General features: G+C 47.9%; 1 protein-coding gene across 2 annotated transcripts; it reads left to right on the top strand.

Moving 5' to 3' along the window:
- Positions 1-416: 416 nt before the first annotated feature.
- Positions 417-16591, top strand: SELPLG (selectin P ligand). 2 transcript variants are annotated; one of them, XM_023559434.2, is made up of 3 exons: positions 417-580; positions 1403-1544; positions 10989-16591. In XM_023559434.2, the coding sequence occupies exon 3, from the start codon at positions 10994-10996 to the stop codon at positions 11987-11989; it is 996 nt and encodes a 331-aa protein (XP_023415202.1). In that variant the 5' UTR covers positions 417-580; positions 1403-1544; positions 10989-10993; the 3' UTR covers positions 11990-16591. The 2 variants fall into 2 exon arrangements, with proteins under 2 accessions (XP_023415202.1, XP_023415200.1); XM_023559432.2 differs by lacking the exon at positions 417-580 and adding an exon at positions 3048-3105 and having other exon boundaries at positions 1421-1544.
- Positions 16592-20168: the final 3577 nt, after the last annotated feature.

Below are 20168 nucleotides of genomic sequence, written 5' to 3'. Positions count from 1 at the left end.
TGTATAATAAAAAAGTTGTCATTTTAACTTTTTTTTTTAAATTATGTTAATTCACCCCAAACAGAAACCCTGTACCCCTTCAGCAATAACTCCTCTTCCTGTCTCCCCCAAACTCCTGGTAACCACTAAAAAACTTTGGTCTCTATGTATTTGCCTGTCCCAGGTATTTCCCATAAGCGGGATCATACATCATTTGTCCTTCTGTGTCTGACCTATTTCACTCAGCATAAGGTTTTCAAGGTTCATCCATGTCGTAGCATGGGTCAGGACTTCGTTTCTCTTTATGACAGAATACATTTCATTTTATATTTTATTTCATTCCATTTTAAAACAACCTGTATGTAAGGCAGGTCATTCACAGCTCTCTGCATATGTCCTGAGCCCGCTGTGTGTGCAAAGCCACAGATGGCCCCCGGGACACAACCCCTTCCTGCACTTCCTGTCTGTGTGTTCAGGCCTCCCAGCTTCTGCCTATCTGTGCTCTCCTCCTGAGCTGCCCGCTCAGCTAACCCCAGTTTGTCATCTTAAGTGCCACCTCTTCTTGGAAGATTCTCCTGACAAGCCCACTCTCCTACCCAGGGTAAGTTACGAACCCCTCCCTTGCTCACACCACAGTGACACCATACTGTGTCCTCATAATGGTCTGTTTACTCGTTTACCTGCCAACCTCCCCTCCAGATTAAGAGCTCCAAGGGACAAGAGCCTCCCCTTCAGATTAAGAGCTCCAGGAGGGCAAGACCTCGCCTCCAGATTAAGAGCTGCAGGAGGGCAAGAGTCAGGAATTGTTCACCTTTGGATCCCAGAGCATGCAGCCTAGGGTGCCAGGATTTGGGAAACAAGGTGGAAAAACAAGATAACCGGGCCTCACCCTCAGGGATCTTGCCATTCAACTCCCCAGAGGCGTTCTTGGTTGCACCCAAAAGGCCCACCTGTGTATCAGGAGATACTGTTTCCATCTCAAAAAATGATGACATCACATTTGCAAACCTCATGAAGAGCTGTGTCTTGTGTTTTCTCTCCCACCCTCTTCTTGGGTAAAAAGGGTAAGGAGGGAGAAACACCTTCCTTTTTATTTGGTCACTCCCTTCCTTCCAAGGCGGGGGGGGTCCCATCCCACCCCAATCTCCATTGCCTGTGGAGTGATGCCATGATTCCCCATCCAAAGGGCCCCTCCCCAGAAGATTCCACGTGGTCCTTGGCATTTCCATGGTTATAGAATCCAAGAGTGGTGTCAGACCCAGCAGGCCCCACGGCCTCACCACCACCACCACTACCCCCCCCGCCCCCGTCTCTATCGAGGTTGTCACCAAAGCTATCACAAACAAGGGGGTGTGGGCCATCACGTGGCCCTGCCGGAGCAACTGATTTCTCACTTCCTCCTTTTATTTTTAACCACTTATAGCTGTTGGGGGTTGGCCAGGGCCGGGGCCACAACAAGGCTGCCACAGCAGTGCCCCAAGGCGTGGGCTGGGTCTTTGTCACTAAAGCAGAGAAGCACCTCTCCCGGGCCCACGAGGCAGCTCTTCCATGCTCTGCTGAGCACGGTAAGTGCTGACTTGAAAAACCACATGGTGTAGCTGGGGGGCTGGGGGGGAACTCAAGAGACCTACTGGGTGGCCTTACAGCTGGGGGTAGCTCCAAAGCAAGACGGCCGGGCCTTTCCATTCACTGTAGACCCTGGGGAGGGCAGTCCAAGCCTCCACGGGGCCCAAAACACAGACCCACCTTTTTGAGGCATCTCTTCCGGGTGGATCCTGCTCCCCTCAACTTCCAGCCCACCCTCCCTGTCAGATTCGCCAGCATTCTAAGTTTGAAAATCAGAGAAATCATGGGCGTTTCCCTAGCAATGGCCCTATGCTCTCCTTTCATGAGTGGGAAACTGAGGCCCAGAGAGGCAAAGGGATTTGCTAGGGAAAGAGCTGAGATTAAGTCCAGGAGATGCCAGAAAGCTCCAGGGGTGCAGCACCCGTCTTAAGGCTGTATATGTTGCAGACCCAAAGACATGGCCTTCACCCTTTTTATAAGCTTGAGAAGACGATGCTTGTCCACAGCGGATTATTAGGATATTAGAATTGGGATATTATTATTAGCAATAGAGAAGAAAATAGTAAAAGTTAGAATGCTATGATTAATGTTTCTTTGGGGTGCTTTAGGAGCTAAAGCCATGCACTTCCCATCCTCTTCCCATTCCTCCCACCCCCTACCCCGCCCTCCCATACCAGTATACACACACCGTGGACAAGGATCAGGGCCCCTGTGGCCCGGAATTCTCTCCTTTCCTTTTCTTTGGACTCTCTTGTTTTTCTTCTCTATTGCCCCTGACTCCGAGCCCTTGGGGTCAGGCTTCTCAGTGGGCAGATGGCTCAGGAACTGGCTCCTGGCCCTTTGCCCCTGAGCTCTCTGGGTTTCAGTCTCTGGCTGCTGGCCAAGCTTGGTGAGCAAGGCGCCCATGACACAGGGTGTGGCCTTGCAGGGCAACCCTGGGGAAGTTCCTCTGGGGCTGCTAGTGGATTTGAACTGCCGACTTTTTGGTCAGTAGCCAAGCTCTTAACCACTGCACCACCATCCCTGTTTCCCCTTCCCTCCCACCCCGGTAACCACTAATAAACTTTGGTCTCTATATATCTGCCTATTCTAGACAGTTCATGGAAGCGAGATCATATACGATTTGTCCTTTAGTAGTTGACTTATTTCACTCAGCGTATTTTTTTTTTCGAGGTTTATCCATATTGTAGCAGGTATCAGGGCTTCATTTCTCTTTGTATCTGAGCAAGAGTCCATTGTATGTATATACATAAACACACCGTATTTTGTTTATCCATTCATCTGTTGATGGACATTTAGGTTGTTTCCATCTTTTGGCTCTAGTGTATAGTGCTGAAATAAACCCTGATGTATATGTATCTGTTTGCATTGCTACTCCAGCATGCTATTTTGAACTACACATTCCTTCTGGGAATTCTGATCTACCCCCAAAAGGGCCCTATCCACCCTCCTCATTCTCTCCCTTGAGAAACTCTGATTTAATTCAGTTCCCTCATTTACAGTTGAGAAAACGAAGGTCCAGAAGCCAACTGTTCTAAGTACAGCTGGGACTAGGCTGAGGTGAGTGAAGGAGGTGTCAAGAAACTCGGTAGTCAAATAATATTTTTTAAAAAATCAAAATTAATGCAAAAAAAATCCATAATGAGCGAAATATCAAAAATTTGAATAAAAAGAGTAACAATGCCATGCTGAGCCATATTGGGGCTTGAGGCAAAAGGAAAAGTCAGTAACACCCATTGAATAGGGCTCTCAGACCATAGGGAGCATCAGAATTCCCAGGGAGCTTTCTAAAATGCAGATTCCCAGGTTATATCTCTAGAGACTGTGATGCAGCAGGTTTAGAGTGGGGCTCAGAAATCTGCATTAAAAAAATTTTTTTTTTATTGTGCTTTAGGTGAAAGTTTCCAGTGCAAATTAGTTTCTCATTCAAAAACGTATATACAAATTGTTTTGTGGAATTGGTTGTAATCCTGGCAATGTGTCAGCATTCTCCCCCTTTCCACCCTGTGTCCATTCATCCAGTTTTCCTGTCCCTTCGTGCCTCCTTGGCTGTGCTTTTGGGCAGGTGTTGCCCATTTGGCCTCATATACTTGATTGAACTAAGAAGCACACATTCTTCACGTGTGTTATTGTTTGTTCTATAAACCAAAGAAACCAAACCTGTTGCTATCAAGTTGATGCTGACTCATAGTGACCCTACAGGACAGTGTAGAACTTCCCCACGGAGTTTCCAAGAAGTGCCTGGTGGATTTCAACTACCAACCTTTTGATTGGCAGTCGTAGCACTTAACCACTATGCCACCAGGATTTCCACAGTTTGTTCCATAAACCCCCAAAACCCATTGCCATTGAGTCGATTCCAACCCACAGTGACCCCATAGGACAGAGTAGGATTGCCTGTAGAGTTTCCAAGGAGTGCCTGGTGGATTCAAACTACCGACTTTTTGGTTAGCAGCCGTAGTACTTCACCACTATGCCACCAGGGTTTCCTAGTTTGCTCTGTAGACCTGTCTAATCTTTGGCTGAAAGGTGGACTTCGGGAGTGGCCTCAGTTCTGAGTTAGCAGGGTGTCTGGTGCCAGTCTCAGGGGTTCCTCCACTCTCTGTCAGACCAGTAAGTCTGGTCTTTTTTTGTGAATTTGAATTCTCTTATACATTTTTCTCCTGTTTGTCCAGGACCCTCTCTTGTGATCCCTGTCAGAGCAGTTGGTGGTGGTAGCCGGGCACCATCTAGTTCTTCTGGTCTCAGGCTGGTGGACGCTGTGGTTCATGTGGTCTTTTAGTCCTTTGGGCTAATATTTTCCTTGCGTCTTTCATTTTCTTTATTCTTCTTTGCTCCAGACGGGATGGGACCAATAGATGTGTCTTAGATGGCTGTTCACAAGCTTTAGGTGAAAGTTTTTAAGACCTCAGATGCTACTTACCAAAGTAGGCTATAGAATATTTTCTTTATGAACTATGTTATGCCAATTGACATAGATGTCTCCGGAGACCATGGTCCCCAGCCCTCAGCCCCAACTGCTTGGTCCCTCAAGATGTTTATATGCGTCTAGGAAGCATCTATGACTTTGCCTTCGTCAAGTTGTGCTGAGTTCCCTATATTGTGTGTTGTCTTTCCCTTCACGAAGTTGACATTTATCTACTATCTAGTTAGCGATTTCCCCTCCCTATCCGTCCCCTCCCTGGTAACCATCAAAAGTTTTTTTTTTCCTCTGTGTAAACCTTTGTTTTAAAACCTTTTCCTGTGTTTTCATAATAGCACTCTCATACACTATTTGCCTTTTTGTGATTGACTTATTTCACTCGCATAATGACCTCCAGATTCATCCATGTTGTGAGATGTTTCGCAGATTTGTCATTATTCTTTATCGTTGTGTAGTATTCCATTGCGTGCATGTACCATAGTGTGTTTCTCCATTCATCTGCTGATGGGCACTTAGGTTGTTTTCATCTTTTTGCTATTGTGAAATATGCCGCAGTGTACGTGGGTGTGCATATGTCTGTCTATTCGTGTGACGACTCTTGTTTCTCTCGGACATATTCCTAGAAGTGGGATTGCTGGATCGTGTGGTATTTCTATTTCTAGCTTTTTAAGAAGGTGCCATATTGTCTTCCATAGTGGTTGTACCATTTTGCATTCCCACCAGCAGGGCTTAAGAGTTCCAATCTCCCTGCAGCCTCTCCAACATTTGTTATTTTCTGTTTTGTTTTGTTTTTAAAATTTTTTTTTTATTACTACTAGTAATGTTGGGGTGAGATGGTTTCTCATTGTGGTTTTGATTTGCATTTCTCTGATGGCTAGTGATCTCAAGCATTTTCTCATGTATCTGTTAGCTGCCCAGATGTCTTCTTTGGTCAAGTATCTGTTCCTATCCTTTGCCCATTTTTTAATTGGATGATTTGTCTTTTTGCTGTTGAGGTGTTGAAGTATTTTGTAAACTTCAGAGATTAGACCCTTCTCAGACGTGTCATAGCCAAGTTCTTTTCCCCCGTCTGTAGGTTGTCTTTTGGCGAAGTCTTTTGATGCGCATAATAAGTATTTGATTTTTGGGAGCTCCCAGGTATCTCGTTTCTCTTCTGGTGTTGGTGCATTGTCAGTTATGGTTTGTATTCTATTTATGCCAGGTATTAGGGCTTCTAGCATAGTCCTTATTTTTTCTTTCATGATCTTTAGCTTTTATATTGGGGTTTTCGATCCAATTTGAGTTAGTTTTTGTGCATAGGACTTCCTCCCCATCTTTAACATGGGGTTAGCAGTAGGACCCATACTTTCGAGGAGGTGATGGGGACTGGATGAGTTAGTAATGGTTGTATAGCTCTTAGAAAGTGTGTAGCACATCACACCCTCTGAATAAATGAGATTTATGTCACATAGTTTTTTTAGGAAGTTGCAGCTGTGGGTGGCAAACAGGATTTGGAATGGAGACAGGTTCACAGGGTCTTTGCCTCAGTCCTCCCTAGCCTGACAGGGTCAGAGGTGTGTCAAAGCCTGCCCCAGGCTTGCTGATTTTTCAGGGACATGGTGGGAATTACCAGGGAGCCCTCTGCCTTATAAACAAAACCAAACCCGCTGCTGTCCAGTTGATTCTGACTCCTGGAGACCTCATGTTTTAGAGTAGAGCTGCTCGGTAGGATTTCCTCAGCTATAATCTTTACGAAATCGCTGGGTGGCGCAGAGTTCAGTGCTTGACTACTAACCAAAAGGTCAGCTGTTCGAACCCACCCAGAGCTACCCCGGAAGAAAGACCTGGTGATCTGCTTCCAAAAAACCAGCCACCAAAAACCCAACGGAGCACGGTTCTACCCTGACACACGTGGGGTCGCCATGGGTCAGAGCTGACTTGACAGGAACGGGTTTGGCTTTTTTAAAAAAAACCTACGTAAGCAAATCACCAGGCCTTTCTTCTGCAGTACCAGTGGGTGAGTCTGAACTGCCAACCTTTAGGATAATAGTTGAGAGCAAACTGTGCCACCTAGGGACCCCTCCCTCTGCCCTGAATGCGTAAGGATAATTATTACAACAGCTTGCATTTATCAAGCACTCACTATGCACTAAGCACTCTACGTGGACTAACTCACTTCAGGCCACAATAACTTCACGTGTAGGTGTAGGTGTGCTATTGTCTTTGTATTCCAGATGAGGAACAGAGCCCAGAGAGGTGAGTCGAGTTGCCCAAGGCAGGACATAGACCTGCAGTCGGCTCTGGGGGCATCTCCTGGGCCCTCAGTTTCACCTACTGTTGAGTTGGAGCCTCCCCTTCTCTTGGGCAGCCCCTTAACCCAAATCTAACATTCCAGGACCTAGAACGCTGCGACTCCCAGGTTCCAGGATCCCAAATGGAAGGTTCCAAACTTCCCAGGTTCCTATGGGTGTTTTTCCTGAGCAGCCTGGGGTGCTATGCATGGCTCAGTCTCTGGGGCTGGGACATGGGGCCCCAACATCATGTCCTCCCTCACAGTCTGGGTGGGGCTGGGGCAGAGGCAGCCTAGTATTAGGGTGCAAGACAGGAAGCCGGGCAGTCTCTGACCAGCAGTGGCAAGACGCATAGGATGTGGTAGCCCTTTACCCCTCTCTCCAGAGTCCTGCCTTGGCCTCACCCTTATGGTGATGATTTCCCTCCTCTGGGGGGGTAGAGGTGGCAGGTGTGGCCTCAAGGAAGTGACTTCTTGGCTCTGAGCCTCTCTTTCCTAATCCATATAAAAAACAAAAACCCATTGCCATCAAGTCAATTCTGACTCATAGCGACCCTGTAGGACAGAGTAGAATTGCCCCATAGGGTTTCCAAGGAGCACCTGGTGGATTTGAACTGCTGACCTTTTTGGTTAGCAGCCATAGCTCTTAACCACTACGCCACCAGGGTTTCCATCTGTAAAGGAGATCATAATAACCAAAAAATTCCGACTCATGGTGACCCCACGTGTGTCAGAGGAGAACTGTGCTCCGTAGGGTTTTCAATGGCTGATTTCTCTGAACTAGATCACCGGGCCTGTCTTCTGCGGCACCCGAGTGGTCTTGAACCTCCAACCTTTCAGTTAGCAGCCAAGCCCGTTAACTGTGTGTGCCACCCAGGGGCTCCCTGAATCCCACCCTGTGACTGTGAGGTCATCCAGAGGATGAGATAATAAAATAACCCTGCAGTGGAGGCTTCACAATAAATTATTTTCATTATATGACACAAAAAAAAAAAACCAACACCAAAAACCCATTGCTGTTGCATGAACTATGACTCATGGTGACCCCAGTAGAACTGTGCTCCATAGAGTTTTCTTGGCTGTAACGATACATTTATTTTAAAAAATAATAAAAGAGCTATTATCCCACCTTCCAGACATAGTGAGCGAAAGCCTCTCCTCAGTACCTGGCGGCCTCCACAGAGCCACAGAACCCCAGGACCTGCCTTCCTTTCTGCCGAGTGGGCTGGGAGCCTGCCCTGTGAGGCCTGGCACGAGGCTGGCTGTGTCTATGGCCCTTAGACAGACAGCGACCAGGCCAGGGTGACCAACTGTCCTTGTTTGCCCGGGACTGAGAGGTTTCCCAGGATGTGGGACTTTCAGGGCTAAAACCAGGAATGTCCCAGGCAAACTGGGACGAGTTGGTCACCCTAGACCAGGCCCAGCCGAGAAGATTTGAGTTTCTTAGTGATCCTCCGAAGTTTCTGGGTGATACAAACAGCTTACACTTGAACCCACCCAGTGCACCATGGAAGAAAGGCCTGCCAATCTGCTACCATTAAGATTACTTCCAAGAAAACTCTGTGGAGCATTCCACTCTGTTACACGTGGTGTCACCATGAGTCACAATTAACTCGATAGGTCCCATGTCATCTCTGCACTCCACAAGACCCTATTGCTTCCCTAACTGGCCCACGGGTTGTTGTCAGGAGGTGGTCACCTTCTCCATACCCTCCCTGAGTCCCAACCATGCCTTCCTTTCCTCTGCCCCTCTGTCTGCAACCTGAAGAGGGCCCCCCAAGTAAGGTGTCCTCCGCCCCGCTGGGTGCCATTTACTCCTCATTCAGCATCTCATTTAATCCTCACCACCTTTCTTGGAAGTAATATTGGCCCATTTTACAGATGTGGAAACTGAGGCTCAGAGATGGCAAAGCGACTTGCTCAAGCCACACAGCTGCTAAATGGCTGAACACGGGAGTCAAGCCCATGGTCTCTCCTCCACTCTAGCCTGGCTGTGTGCAGGGCTTGTAAAGATGGATGTAGGGAAGGGGATGGGGACAGGTGCAGCCAAGGGTGCAGGCCCACGTTAGAGAACAGGACCCCAGCACACCAGAAGGCTGAGCTCTGATTCGCCAAGTCACCTCCCCACACCAGAAACTGGCAGGCGGGGCCTTAGGTTTTTACCCCTTCCCTTTCGGCTTCCAAGAAGTGGCTGAGGGCTCTGCCTTCCAGGAACCAAGAGCTGCCTGAGTGGGGGTGGTAGGCGTAAGTCTTGTCATGATTATGAAATGATGTCTCTGAGCTGGTGGCTTGTTCCAAAGGCCCCGCCCCCAGGAAAGTGGGGCAAAGGTTGGGTCACCTCTCTTCCTCTCAAACAGAAAGTCATCCCACGGGCAAAGAAATTCTGCTGTCCCAAAGGCAGGTTGGGAGACAAAAAGTGGGTACGTGTGTGCATGTGTGTGCATGTGTGTGATACATTTATTAAACCCTTACTGTGACCCTGGGTGGCACAGAGAGTTTGTGCTCAACTGCTAACCTAAAGGTTGGTGATTTGAACCTGCCCAGCAGCGCCATGAAAGAAAGGCCTGGAGGTACTCTGTTTCTGTAAAGATTCCCGTTGCTGTCGAGTCGATTCCAACTCACAGTGACCCTATAGGACAGAGTAGAGCTGCCCCATAAGGTTTCCAAACCTATAATCTTTCATGGAGTCACATCTTTCTCCCATAGAGCAGCTGGTGGTTTTGAACCACCAACTTTTAGTTAGCAGCCCGTCAGTTAGCAGCTGAGAGCTTAACCACTGCACCAGTAGGGCTCCATTATAGGATTAAAAAAAAGAACATGTTGCCATCCAGTTGATTCCAACTCATAGCTGCCCAATAGGTCAGAGTAGAACTGCCCTATAGGGTTTCCAAGGAGTGGCTGGTGGATTTGAACTGCCAACCCTCTGGTTAGCAGTGGAGCTCTTAACCATGGCGCCGACCCTATGGAGCAGTTCTACATGAGTCAAAATCGACTTGACAGCAAAGGGGTTTGTTTTTCATTTTGGCTCTGTGACCCCAAAACTTTTGAGTCCATAATCTCATTGCATTCTCTCAACAGCCCTATGAGATAGGTGGTAGTGGTAGTAGTTACCATCAAGTTGACCCCAGTTCATGGTGACCTTATGTACAATGGAACGAAACATTGCCCAGTCCTTTGCTGCCACCTTCATGATCATTGGTATGTTTGAGTCCATGAGGGTTTCCCTCATTTTCTTTGGCCCTCTACTTCAGGATTGTTTGTTATCTCCATTTTACAGATGAGAAAACTGAGGCTCAGAGAGGCAAGCACCTGTCTCAAGGTCAGACAACTTGTAAAGGACAGGGCTGGTACTCTAACACAGTTTTGTATATTCTCAAAGCCTGTGTTCTCAATCCTGTGCCCTGCCTGGCAACTGGTAAATATTGGCATGGAACTGCCCCTTTCTGGGTGACGTGGCTTTCACGGCCTGTCTCAGTCATCTATTGCTGCTATAACAGAAATACCACAAATGGATGGCTTTAACAAAGAGAAATTTATTCTCTCACAGTTTAGGAGGCTAGAATTTTGGATTCAGGGTGCCAGCTCCAGGAGAAGGCTTCCTCTCTGCCAGCTCTCGAGGGAGGTCCTTATCATCAATCTTCCCCTTGTCTAGGAGCTTCTCAGCTCCGGAACCCCGGGTCCAAAGGACATGCTATCCTCCTGGCTCTTGTTTCTTGGTGGTATGAGGTCCCCCTGTCTCTCTGCTCGCTTCTGTCTTTTATATCTGCGCAGAGATTGACTTAAGAAAACCTTCTCTTGTAGACTGAGTTCTGCCTTATTAACATAACTGCCTCTAATTCTGCCTGATTAACATCATAGAGATAGGATTTACAACACATAGGAAAATCACCTCAGGTCACAAAATCGTGGACAACCACACAATACAGGGAATCGTGGCCTAGCCAAGCTAACACATTTTGGGGGGACACAATTCCATAACATTGCCCTTCTTGTTCTTATTCTGTCCCCCTAACTAGGCCCCCAACCATAGCCACAGATGGCTTTATTAATGTTAATAAATAATAGCTTCTATTTCCTGGAAACTTACAGTGCACCAGGCATGCACTGGGTGCTGGGTGCTTGGGTGGTGAGGATGCCCCAAACCAAGTGCCCACTGCAGACACACAACCAGCCATCCAGGGCGGCAGTCAAGGGTGCTGGTTAGGCCCAGCAGTGAAGCTGGCCTGATGCCCTTTGTCCCTCTTCCCCCAGGTGCCATGCCTCTGCAACTCCTCTTGCTGCTAACCTTACTGGGCTCCAGCAGTAGCCTCCAGCTGCCAGCAATCTGGAAGGATGGAGCCAGGGAAGCTCCAGGCCTGCTGCTTGCCCGGGGCCGGAGAGAGGCAACCACGACTTGGGAAATGGGCTTCAACAATCAGGATGACTATGTCTACATAGGCACAGACCCACCGGAAATGCTTGACTATAGCCCTAAGACTATGACTATGAGCACCAAGTCTCTGATTTTGATGGAGACATTGGGGCAGAGAGGCCCTGTGGGGACTGGAACCCCTGAGCCAGCCACTGTGGAGCCTGTCACGAGAGACTTTGCTGTCCTGGGTGCAGGAGAGGCAGCAAGGGGGGATATGAGCATACAACTGGCCACTGCAATGCCTTCTATCCCAAAGACTCCAGCCATGAAGCTGACCACCACGGAAGCCCTGGCCATGGGGCCCACAGCCACAGAAGCCCTGACCACAGAGCCTGTGGCCACAGAAGCCAAGACCACAGAATCTGCTACCACAAGGGGTCCAACAACGTCCTTTCTTTTGTCCTCTGATCCTCAAAGTAACACAACTGTGGCAGTCAACAAGCCACTTGATGTCAATATCAAGCAAGGGGAGGTTGCAAGGGAACTGTACCCCAGGAGCTCCGTGGCCCCCACCTCCACAGGAATCCCAGACCACATCCCTGTGAAGCAGTGTCTGCTGGCCATCCTCATCCTGGCCCTGGTGGCCACCATCTTCCTTGTGTGCACCGTGGTGCTGGCCGTCCGCCTCTCGCGCAAGAACCACAGGTACCCCGTGCGCAGCTACTCCCCCACCGAGATGGTCTGCATCTCGTCCCTGCTGCCGGACGGGGGTGGCGCCGAGGGGCCCACAGCTGCTGCGACCAATGGGGGTCTGCCTAACGCCAAGAGCCAGGCCCAGAAGCCAGAGCGCCGGGAGGCACGCGACGGGGACGACCTCACCTTGCGCAGCTTCCTGCCTTAACCCTGAGCGGCCAGGAGCAGGACCTGGCCTGCCACATCCCTCCTCCGCCCACTGAGCGCCACCCAGACCCCAGACTTCTCTTTTACAAGTCTGGCCTTCTCGAAGCCACCTGGGGCTGGGGACCTAATGGGAAGGCATGCTGGCAGCCCCAAGCGGGGCCCATGAGCAGCCAGGCTCCTGCGGCCAAGTGAGACCTGGAAGCGAACCTCTCTAGCTCGGCTGCCTCAGCGCAGAGAAAGCCTTTCCACCTCCATACCCCCTTGTCTGGGCCCCTCTAACACCTCCTACCAGCCTCTCTTTCCTCCTCCCCACGCACCCAGCAAAGACTCAAGAGGTCCCCCAACCCCACCACCATTTTGTTTTTGGTTGCCATGGTCACCAAACAGGAACTTTGCATTTGGAAGAGGGGGTACGAAGGACTGACGGGTCCCTGAGCCCGTTTTCTGCTGCTCCCCCGATTTGGGGCAGTTAGATTTTCCTGGGCACTTCTCCAGGGAATGCAGGGTGAGGTCTTGGCCTCTGAGGGTCAGGGTGGGCTAGAACTTTCTCTGGATTGCTTAGACCAATGAGCTAACACCTGGTGACAGAGTAACCCCGATCCTGCCCTCTCTGGCCTTCCCTGTGGCCACATTTCAGGATGGGGGTCTGTCTTACTTATTGAAGTATCCCACTGCCCAACCCACAGCCTGGTACAGTGCAGGGACTCAATAAATATCTGATGAACCATGATGGCTGAATCCTTCAAGGTAGCAAGCTGCCTCCTTCAAGCAGCCATCCCTGAATTCTCCATTCCTCAGGGAAGAGTGGGGAGTTGATCCTTGGCTGTTTGCCTCAGCCTCTCCACCTCAGGAGTTCCTCCAGACCTTTAGGCTGACTTCAGTCTTGACTTGTCAGCGATGGGGGCACTTTGGGGGCTGGGAGTGGTCTCAGGCGGTGGGGAAGAGGTGGGGGGGCAGGGAGGAGAGGAAAGGCTGGTCCCTAGACCCTTTATTCACCTTCTCCCATGACCTAGTTCTGGCTTACAAATTTCAGTGAATAACCCTTTTAAACATCAACACCCTCCTCCCCAGAAGCCCACCCTGACCCCTCTATTTCATTCCCCCCCCGACACCCAATAGCCATTTGTCACACTAGCGAGGGATCTGCACCCAAAGCTCTTGCACAACTTGCAGGAACAATGAACCAATAACCAGTTGTCATTTAGTCAACTCTGACTCACGGTGACCCCATGTATGTCAAAGAATTGTGCTCCATAGAGTCTTCAATGACTGATTTTTTGGAAGATTGCCAGGCCTTTCTTTCGAGGTGCTTCTGGGTGGACTCGAACCAACCTTTTGTTTAGCAGCTGAGTGTATTAAATAGCTGTCATTTAAAGTTTGAGATTGTTGTTGTTAGGTGCCATCGAGTCGGCTCCAACTCATAGAGACTCCGTGCACGACAGAATGAAACACTGCCGGGTCATGCACCATCCTCACAATTGTTGCTATGCTTGAGCCCTCATTGAGGGTCTTCCTCTTTTTCGCTGACCCTCTACTTTACTAAGAATGATGTCCTTCTCCAGGGACTGATTCCTCCTGACAACGTGTCCAAAGTATGTAAGACGCAGTCTCACCATCCTTGCTTCTAAGGGAGCATTCTGGTTGCACTTCTTCCAAGACAGACTTGTTCATTCTTTTGGCAGTCCGTGGTATATTCAATATTCCTTGCCAGCACCACAATTCAAAGGTGTCAATTCTTCTTCGATCTTCCTTATTCATTGTCCAGCTTTTGCATGCAAAGTTTGGGGTTGTTGTTGTTGTTAGGTGCCATCGACTCGGTTCCGACTCATAGCGACCCTGTGCACAACAGAATGAAACACTGCCCGGTCCTGCGCCATCCTTACAATCGTTGTTATGCTTGAGCTCATTCTTGCAGCCCCTGTGTCAATCCACCTCGTTGAGGGTCTTCCTCTTTTCCGCTGACCCTGTACTCTGCCAGGCATGATGTCCTTCTCCAGGGACTGATCCCTCCTGGCAACATGTCCAAAGTATGAAAGACGCAGTCTCACCATCCTTGCCTCTAAGGAGCATTCTGGCCGCGCTTCTTCCAAGACAGATTTATTCGTTCTTTTGGCAGTCCATGGTATATTCAATATTCTTCGCTAACACCACAATTCAAAGGTGTCAACTCTTCTTCGGTCTTCCTTATTCATTGTAGTTTGGGCTTAGCAGCTTTTTTTCTTAAAGGGCCAGATAGTAAATGGTGTAAATGGTTTGGGCTCAACTACTAACCTAAAAGTTGGCAGTTCGAACCCATCCAGCGGCCCTGCAGAAGAAAGCCTTGACAACCTGCATCTGTAAAGGTTACAGCCAAGGAAACTCTATGGAGCCATTCTACCCTGTAAAACATGGCATCACCATGAGTCAGGACGGACTTGATGGCAAGGGGTTTGGTGTTTTGGTTTTATGGGCCACGTGGTCCCTGTTGCAACCACTCAGCTCTTGCGATGTAGTGCAAGAGCCAATGACAGTACATAAATGAATGGGTGTGGCTGCGTTTCAATAAAACTTTGAGGAGAAGCATGCAGTGGGCCGGATTAGCTCTAATTGTTCAGATTCCTGATTTGAGCATAGGGTGACCAGCTGTCTGGTTTGGCTAGAATTTTCCCAGGTTTAGCACTGAAAGTCCCTCATCCCAGTTAACTTATCAGTGTAGGGCAAACCAGGAAGGCTGGCCATTGGATTTAAGTGACCCTTGCCACTTGCCCAAGAGTGCATGCGTTACTTCACTCAAAAAGCACATCGACCCTATGAGGTGAGTGCCGCCATGACTCCCGTTTGGCAGAACAGAAAACTGAGGCTTAGAGAGGCAAAGTAACGGGCCCACGGTCAGCAGCAGAGCTGGAATTCAAACTCTTGATTTTCTGTCTGCAGATACCTTCTAGTCATTTTTATGCAAGAAAAAAGGAAGAAAACCTGTTGTCATTGAGCTGATTCTGACTCATAGCGACACTATAGGACAGAGTAGAACTGCCCCATTGGGTTTCCATGGCTGTCATCTTTACAGAAGCAGACTGTCACATTTTTCTCCCACCGAGTGACTGATGGGTTTGAACGACCAACCTTTTGGTTAGCAGCTGAGTGCTTAACCACTGCACTACCAGGCTCCTTAGGAAACTGCTGCTTAAAATGTTTATTGTCCTGTTTTCTGGGAGAGGAATAGAATTCATCTCGGGAGTTTTTTTTTCTTTCCCTTCTAGAATAACACCTCCAGCGGCCTCTTTGGGAGTGAAAGGTGAGGACCCCACTCCAGGGTATAACCTGCAAAGAGAGAGTTTGAAGAGAGGGCTGAGTCTGGGAGAAGAGGAGAGGAGATCAGGAGAGAGGCCGCAGGTCAGGAGAGAGCAGCTGGGGGAGAAGAGGAGAGATGTGGGGAAAAGGGTAGAACGTGGCAGGCAGCAGGGGCCTGAAGCGGGCAGAGCAGGTGAGGAATGGGGAAATAGCCGAAAAATTTCTGGAAATGGTGTTTATGGGTCTTTGCTGGGGTGGCGGTTGGTGGGAGAAGGGTGTGCAGTTGTCCCCTGAGGGCTGGGGCAGCCAACCCTAGAGAAGGCAGGCTGATGGGTTAGAAGGAACATGAGTCACCTCCCCTTTGGGAGGGGACAGGAAAATCAGAGAGGGGGAGCTGAAGGGCTCCACGGCACTGGGCTGGGGACCGAAAGGGTGAAGGACTTGGGAACACTGGAGAGGTTCCCCAGGGGTCTTGTCACCCTGTCCTTCTGTGCAGGGGGCAGTTCTCTTCCTTCTCTAAGGCTCCAGGAGTGTCCCCCATTTAGGACGCTGTATGACTGCACAGGCCTGGTTTTCCAAGTGTTTAGTCGGGGGAGGTCCCCTTTCCAGCTCTCTCGGGGTTCACAGTTCAATTCAGCATTGCTGATAATGACGGTTCAAGGAGCAATCGTGGTGCAACTGTTAAGCAATCGGCTGCTAACCGAAACGTTTGCCATTTGAACCCACCCACCCGCTCCACGGGAGAAAGAGCTGGTGATCTGCTCCAGTAACGATTAAAAAAAAATAACGATTACAGCCTAGGAAATCCCACGGGGCAGTTCTACTCCATCACATTGTGTCCCTGTGAATCAGAGCTGACGCCACCGCACACAGGAAGGATGATGGGTTGAAGAAGCCACCAGGGGGTGCCCGGCCACCAGCTCTTGGAGCCATCGGAAGCTTGGAGCTTCCCTCTGTCCAGTCTTTTGGAATGAAGCAGGAGGGATCCTTTCGCCCAGAAACCAGTTGCTGTCTGAGTCCGTGCGACTCACGGAGTCTTGTGTGTCAGAGCAGAACTGTGCTCTCTAAGGTTTTCAATGGCTGATTTCTCGGAAGTAAATCACCAGGTCTTTCTTGCGGGGTACCTCTGGGTGGACTCGAACCTCCAGCCTTTTGGTTAGCAGCCACCCAGGAACAGCTCTAAACCCAGTGAGTATTTAACAACTGGTTCCTGATTTGTAGCATTTGCCAATTTCCTGCTGTAAACGCTCCCATGGCTAATTTTGAGCTACCAACGTGATGTGGCGCCCTATTATACTGTAGATGTAAATAACTGCAAGAAAAAAAAAAATAACTGCAAGAGCATAGAGAAAATAAAATATTGTAAAATAATTAGGAAATGATGAGTTTTAAATATTGATAACCTTAGTCTTTGTAGTGTACTATAACGTAATGCCATCTTAAATTAGTTATCATTGTATTATATTATATATATTAAAAAAAAAAAACCCACTGCCGTCGAGTCGATTCCGACTTATAGCGACCCTATAGTACAGAATAGAACTGCACCATAGAGTTTCCAAGGAGCGACTGGCGGATTCAAACTGCCAACCTCTTGGTTAGCAGCCATAGCCCTTAACCACTATGCCACCAGGGTTTCCATATTATATATATTCCATATTATATCATATTATACTACGCTACACTATACTATGGAGCACAGTGGTTAAGGGCTACGGCTGCTCACCAAAATGTCACCAGTTGGAATCCACCAGCTGCTCCTTGGAAACACTATGGGGCAGTCCTACTCTGTCCTACAGGGGCAATAGAGTCGAGTCCAAATCAACTCGACAGCAGTAAGCATTCTATACTATACTATGCTACACTGTACTACGTTATATTGTTGTTGTTAGGTGCCACAGGGTCCATTCCAACTCATAGCATGATCTTATGCACAACAGAAGGAAACATTGTCTGGTCCTGCACCATTCTCACAATCGTTAGGCTTGGCCCATTGTTCCAACCACTGTGTCAATCCATCTCATTGAGGGTCTTCTTCTTTTTCACTGACCGTCTACTTTACCAAGCATGATGTCCTTCTCCAGGGACTGATCCCTCCTGATAACATGTCCAAAGTATGTGAGACGAAGCCTCCCCATCCTCGCTTCTAAGGAGCATTCTGGTTGTATTTCTTCCAAGATAGATCTATTCGTTCTTCCGGTATATTCAATATTCTTCGCCAACACTGTAATTTGAAGGCATCAATTCTTCTTCAGTCTTCCTTATTCATTGTCCAGCTTCGACATGCGTATGAGGTGATTGAAAACACCATGGTTTGGGTCAGGCACACCTTAGTCCTTAAAGTAATATCTTTGCTTTTCCACACTTCAAAGAGGTCTTTTGTAGCAGATTTACCCAATGCAATATATCGTTTGATTTCTTGATTGCTGCTTCCATGGGTGTTGATTGTGGATTCAAGTAAAATGAAATCCTTGACAACTTCAATATTTTCTCCATTTATCATGATGTGGCTTATTGGTCCAGTTGTGAGGATTTCTGTTTTCTTTATGTCAAGGTGTAGTCCATACTGAAGGCTGTAGTCTTTGACCTTCATCAGTAAGTGCTTCAGGTCTTCTTCACTTTCAGGAAGCAAGGTTGTGTTATCTGCATACTGCAGGTAGTTAATGAGTCTTCCTTCAATCCTGATGCCACATTGTTCTTCATATAGTCCAGCTTCTGGAATTATTTGCTCAGCGTACAGATTGAATAAGTATGGTGAAAGGATGCAACCTTGATGCACACCTTTCCTGATTTTGAACCACACAGTATCCTCTTTTTGAATGATTGCCTTGTGGTCTATGTACAGGTTCCACATGAACACAATTAAGTGTTCTGGAATTCCCATTCTACCCAATGTTATCCATAATTTGTTATGATCCACACAGTCGAATGCCTTTGCATAGTCAATAAAACACAGGTAAACATCTTTCAGGTATTCTCTGCTTTCAGCCAAGATCCATCTGACATCAGCAATGATATCCCTGGTTCCATTGGTCTTCTGAATCCCTCTTGAATTTCTGCAGCTCCCTGTCAATGTACTGCGGCAACCATTTTTGAATTATCTTCAGCAAAATTTTACTTAAAAACCTTGCATATGATATTAATGATATTGTTCAATAATTTCTGCACTCTGTTGGGTCACCTTTCTTTGGAATGGGCACAAATATGGATCTCTTCCAGTCAGTTGGCCAGGTAGCTGTCTTCCAAATTTCTTGGCATAGACGAGCGAGCACCTCCAGCACTGCATACATTTGTCGAAACATCTCAATTGATATTCTGTCGATTCCTGGAGCCTTGTTCTGCACCAACACCTTCAGTGCAGCTCGGACGTCTTCCTTAAATACCATCAGTTCTTGATCCTATGCAACTTCCTGAAATGGCTGAATGTCAACCAATTCTTTTTGGTACTGTGACTCTGTATTCCTTCCATCTTCTTTTGGTGCTTCCTGCATCGTTCAATATTTTACCCATAAAAAACCAAACCCATTGCTGTTGAGTTGATTCTGACTCACAGCGACCCTACAGGACAGAGTAAAACTGCCTCATAGGGTTTCCAAGGAGCAGCTGGTGGATTCAAACTGCCAACATTTTGGTTAGCAGCCGAGCTCTTAACCACTGCACCGCCAGGGCTCATTTTACCCATAGAATCCTTCAACATTGCATCTCGAAGCTTGAATTTTTTCTTCTGTTCTTTCAGCTTGAGAAATGCTGAGCATGTTCTTCCCTCTTGGTTTTCGAACTCCAGGTCTTTGCACATTTCATTATAATACTTGAGTTTGTCTTTTCAAGCCCCTCTTTGAAATCTTCTGTTCAACTCTTTTACTTCATCATTTCTTCCATTCAATTTAGCTACGTTCAAGAGCAAGTTTCAGAGTCTCTTCTGACATCCCTTTTCTTTCTTTCCCATGCTTTTAATAACTTTTTGCTTTCTTCATGTATGATATCCTCCCATGACTCGTGTAGTCTTTGGTCACTAGTGTTCAATGCATCAAATCTATTTTTTTTTAATTTTTATTGTACTTAATTTTTTACGACTTCCAATTTTCCTAGATTTATGCTTCATACATTCCACATTGTGATCATTAATGCATGGTTGTAGCTGTTTCTTCTCATTTTGAGTCATGCCACATCAGCAAATAAAGGTCCCGAAAGCTTAACTCCGTCCGTGTCTTTAAGGTCGACTCTATTTTGAGGAGGCAGCTCTTCCCTGGTCATATTTTGAGTGCCTTCCAACCGAGGCGCTCATCTGCCAGCACTATATCAACAATGTTCCGCTGCTATTCGCTATTCCTACGGTTTTCACTGGCCAATTTTTTTCAGAAGTAGACCACCTGGTACCTTTTCCTTGTCTTAGTCTGGAAGCTCTGCTGGAACCTGTCCACCGTGGGTGATCCTGCTGGCACTTGAAATACTGGTGGCATAGCTTTGAGCATCACAGCAACTCACAAGCCACCATGGTATGACAAACTGGCAGGTGCGTGGTGGTTTATTAGTATATTATTTATTACACACCTGGTTCACAAAGTTTTGAAAACTTGACAATGGGCTTCCATAAGCCCATACAGGCACATCGCTGAGCTTTTCCTTCAACCTGGAACACCGGCAGCCTAAATCACCCCCTTCATCCATTCAACGAACATTTCCTGAGCACACACACCTGAGTTATCTCTGTGAATCCCCCCATGCGAATTCAATTCTCCCCATTTTACAGAAGAGGAAAATGAGGCTCAGAGAGGTGAAGCCACCTGCCCCAGGTCACGCATGAGGATCTGGGATTCGAACCCAGGCCTGAGTCGGAAAGCCAAGCTCTTACCACTGCGTCACATGTCCTTGAGAGAATCACAGTGGGGTTCTGGGGGAATCCCATGCTC

Source organism: Loxodonta africana, chromosome 19 (assembly GCF_030014295.1).
Source record: "Loxodonta africana isolate mLoxAfr1 chromosome 19, mLoxAfr1.hap2, whole genome shotgun sequence".
In the NCBI taxonomy this organism is placed as follows: domain Eukaryota; kingdom Metazoa; phylum Chordata; class Mammalia; order Proboscidea; family Elephantidae; genus Loxodonta; species Loxodonta africana.
Note: the sequence above shows the minus strand (reverse complement) of the source record. Positions and strands in the feature narration are given on the sequence as shown.

What these genes read in the sequence shown, in the direction of transcription:
- SELPLG (XM_023559434.2), top strand. Translation starts at nt 10,994, where the DNA reads ATGCCTCTGCAACTCCTCTTGCTGCTAACCTTACTGGGCTCCAGCAGT.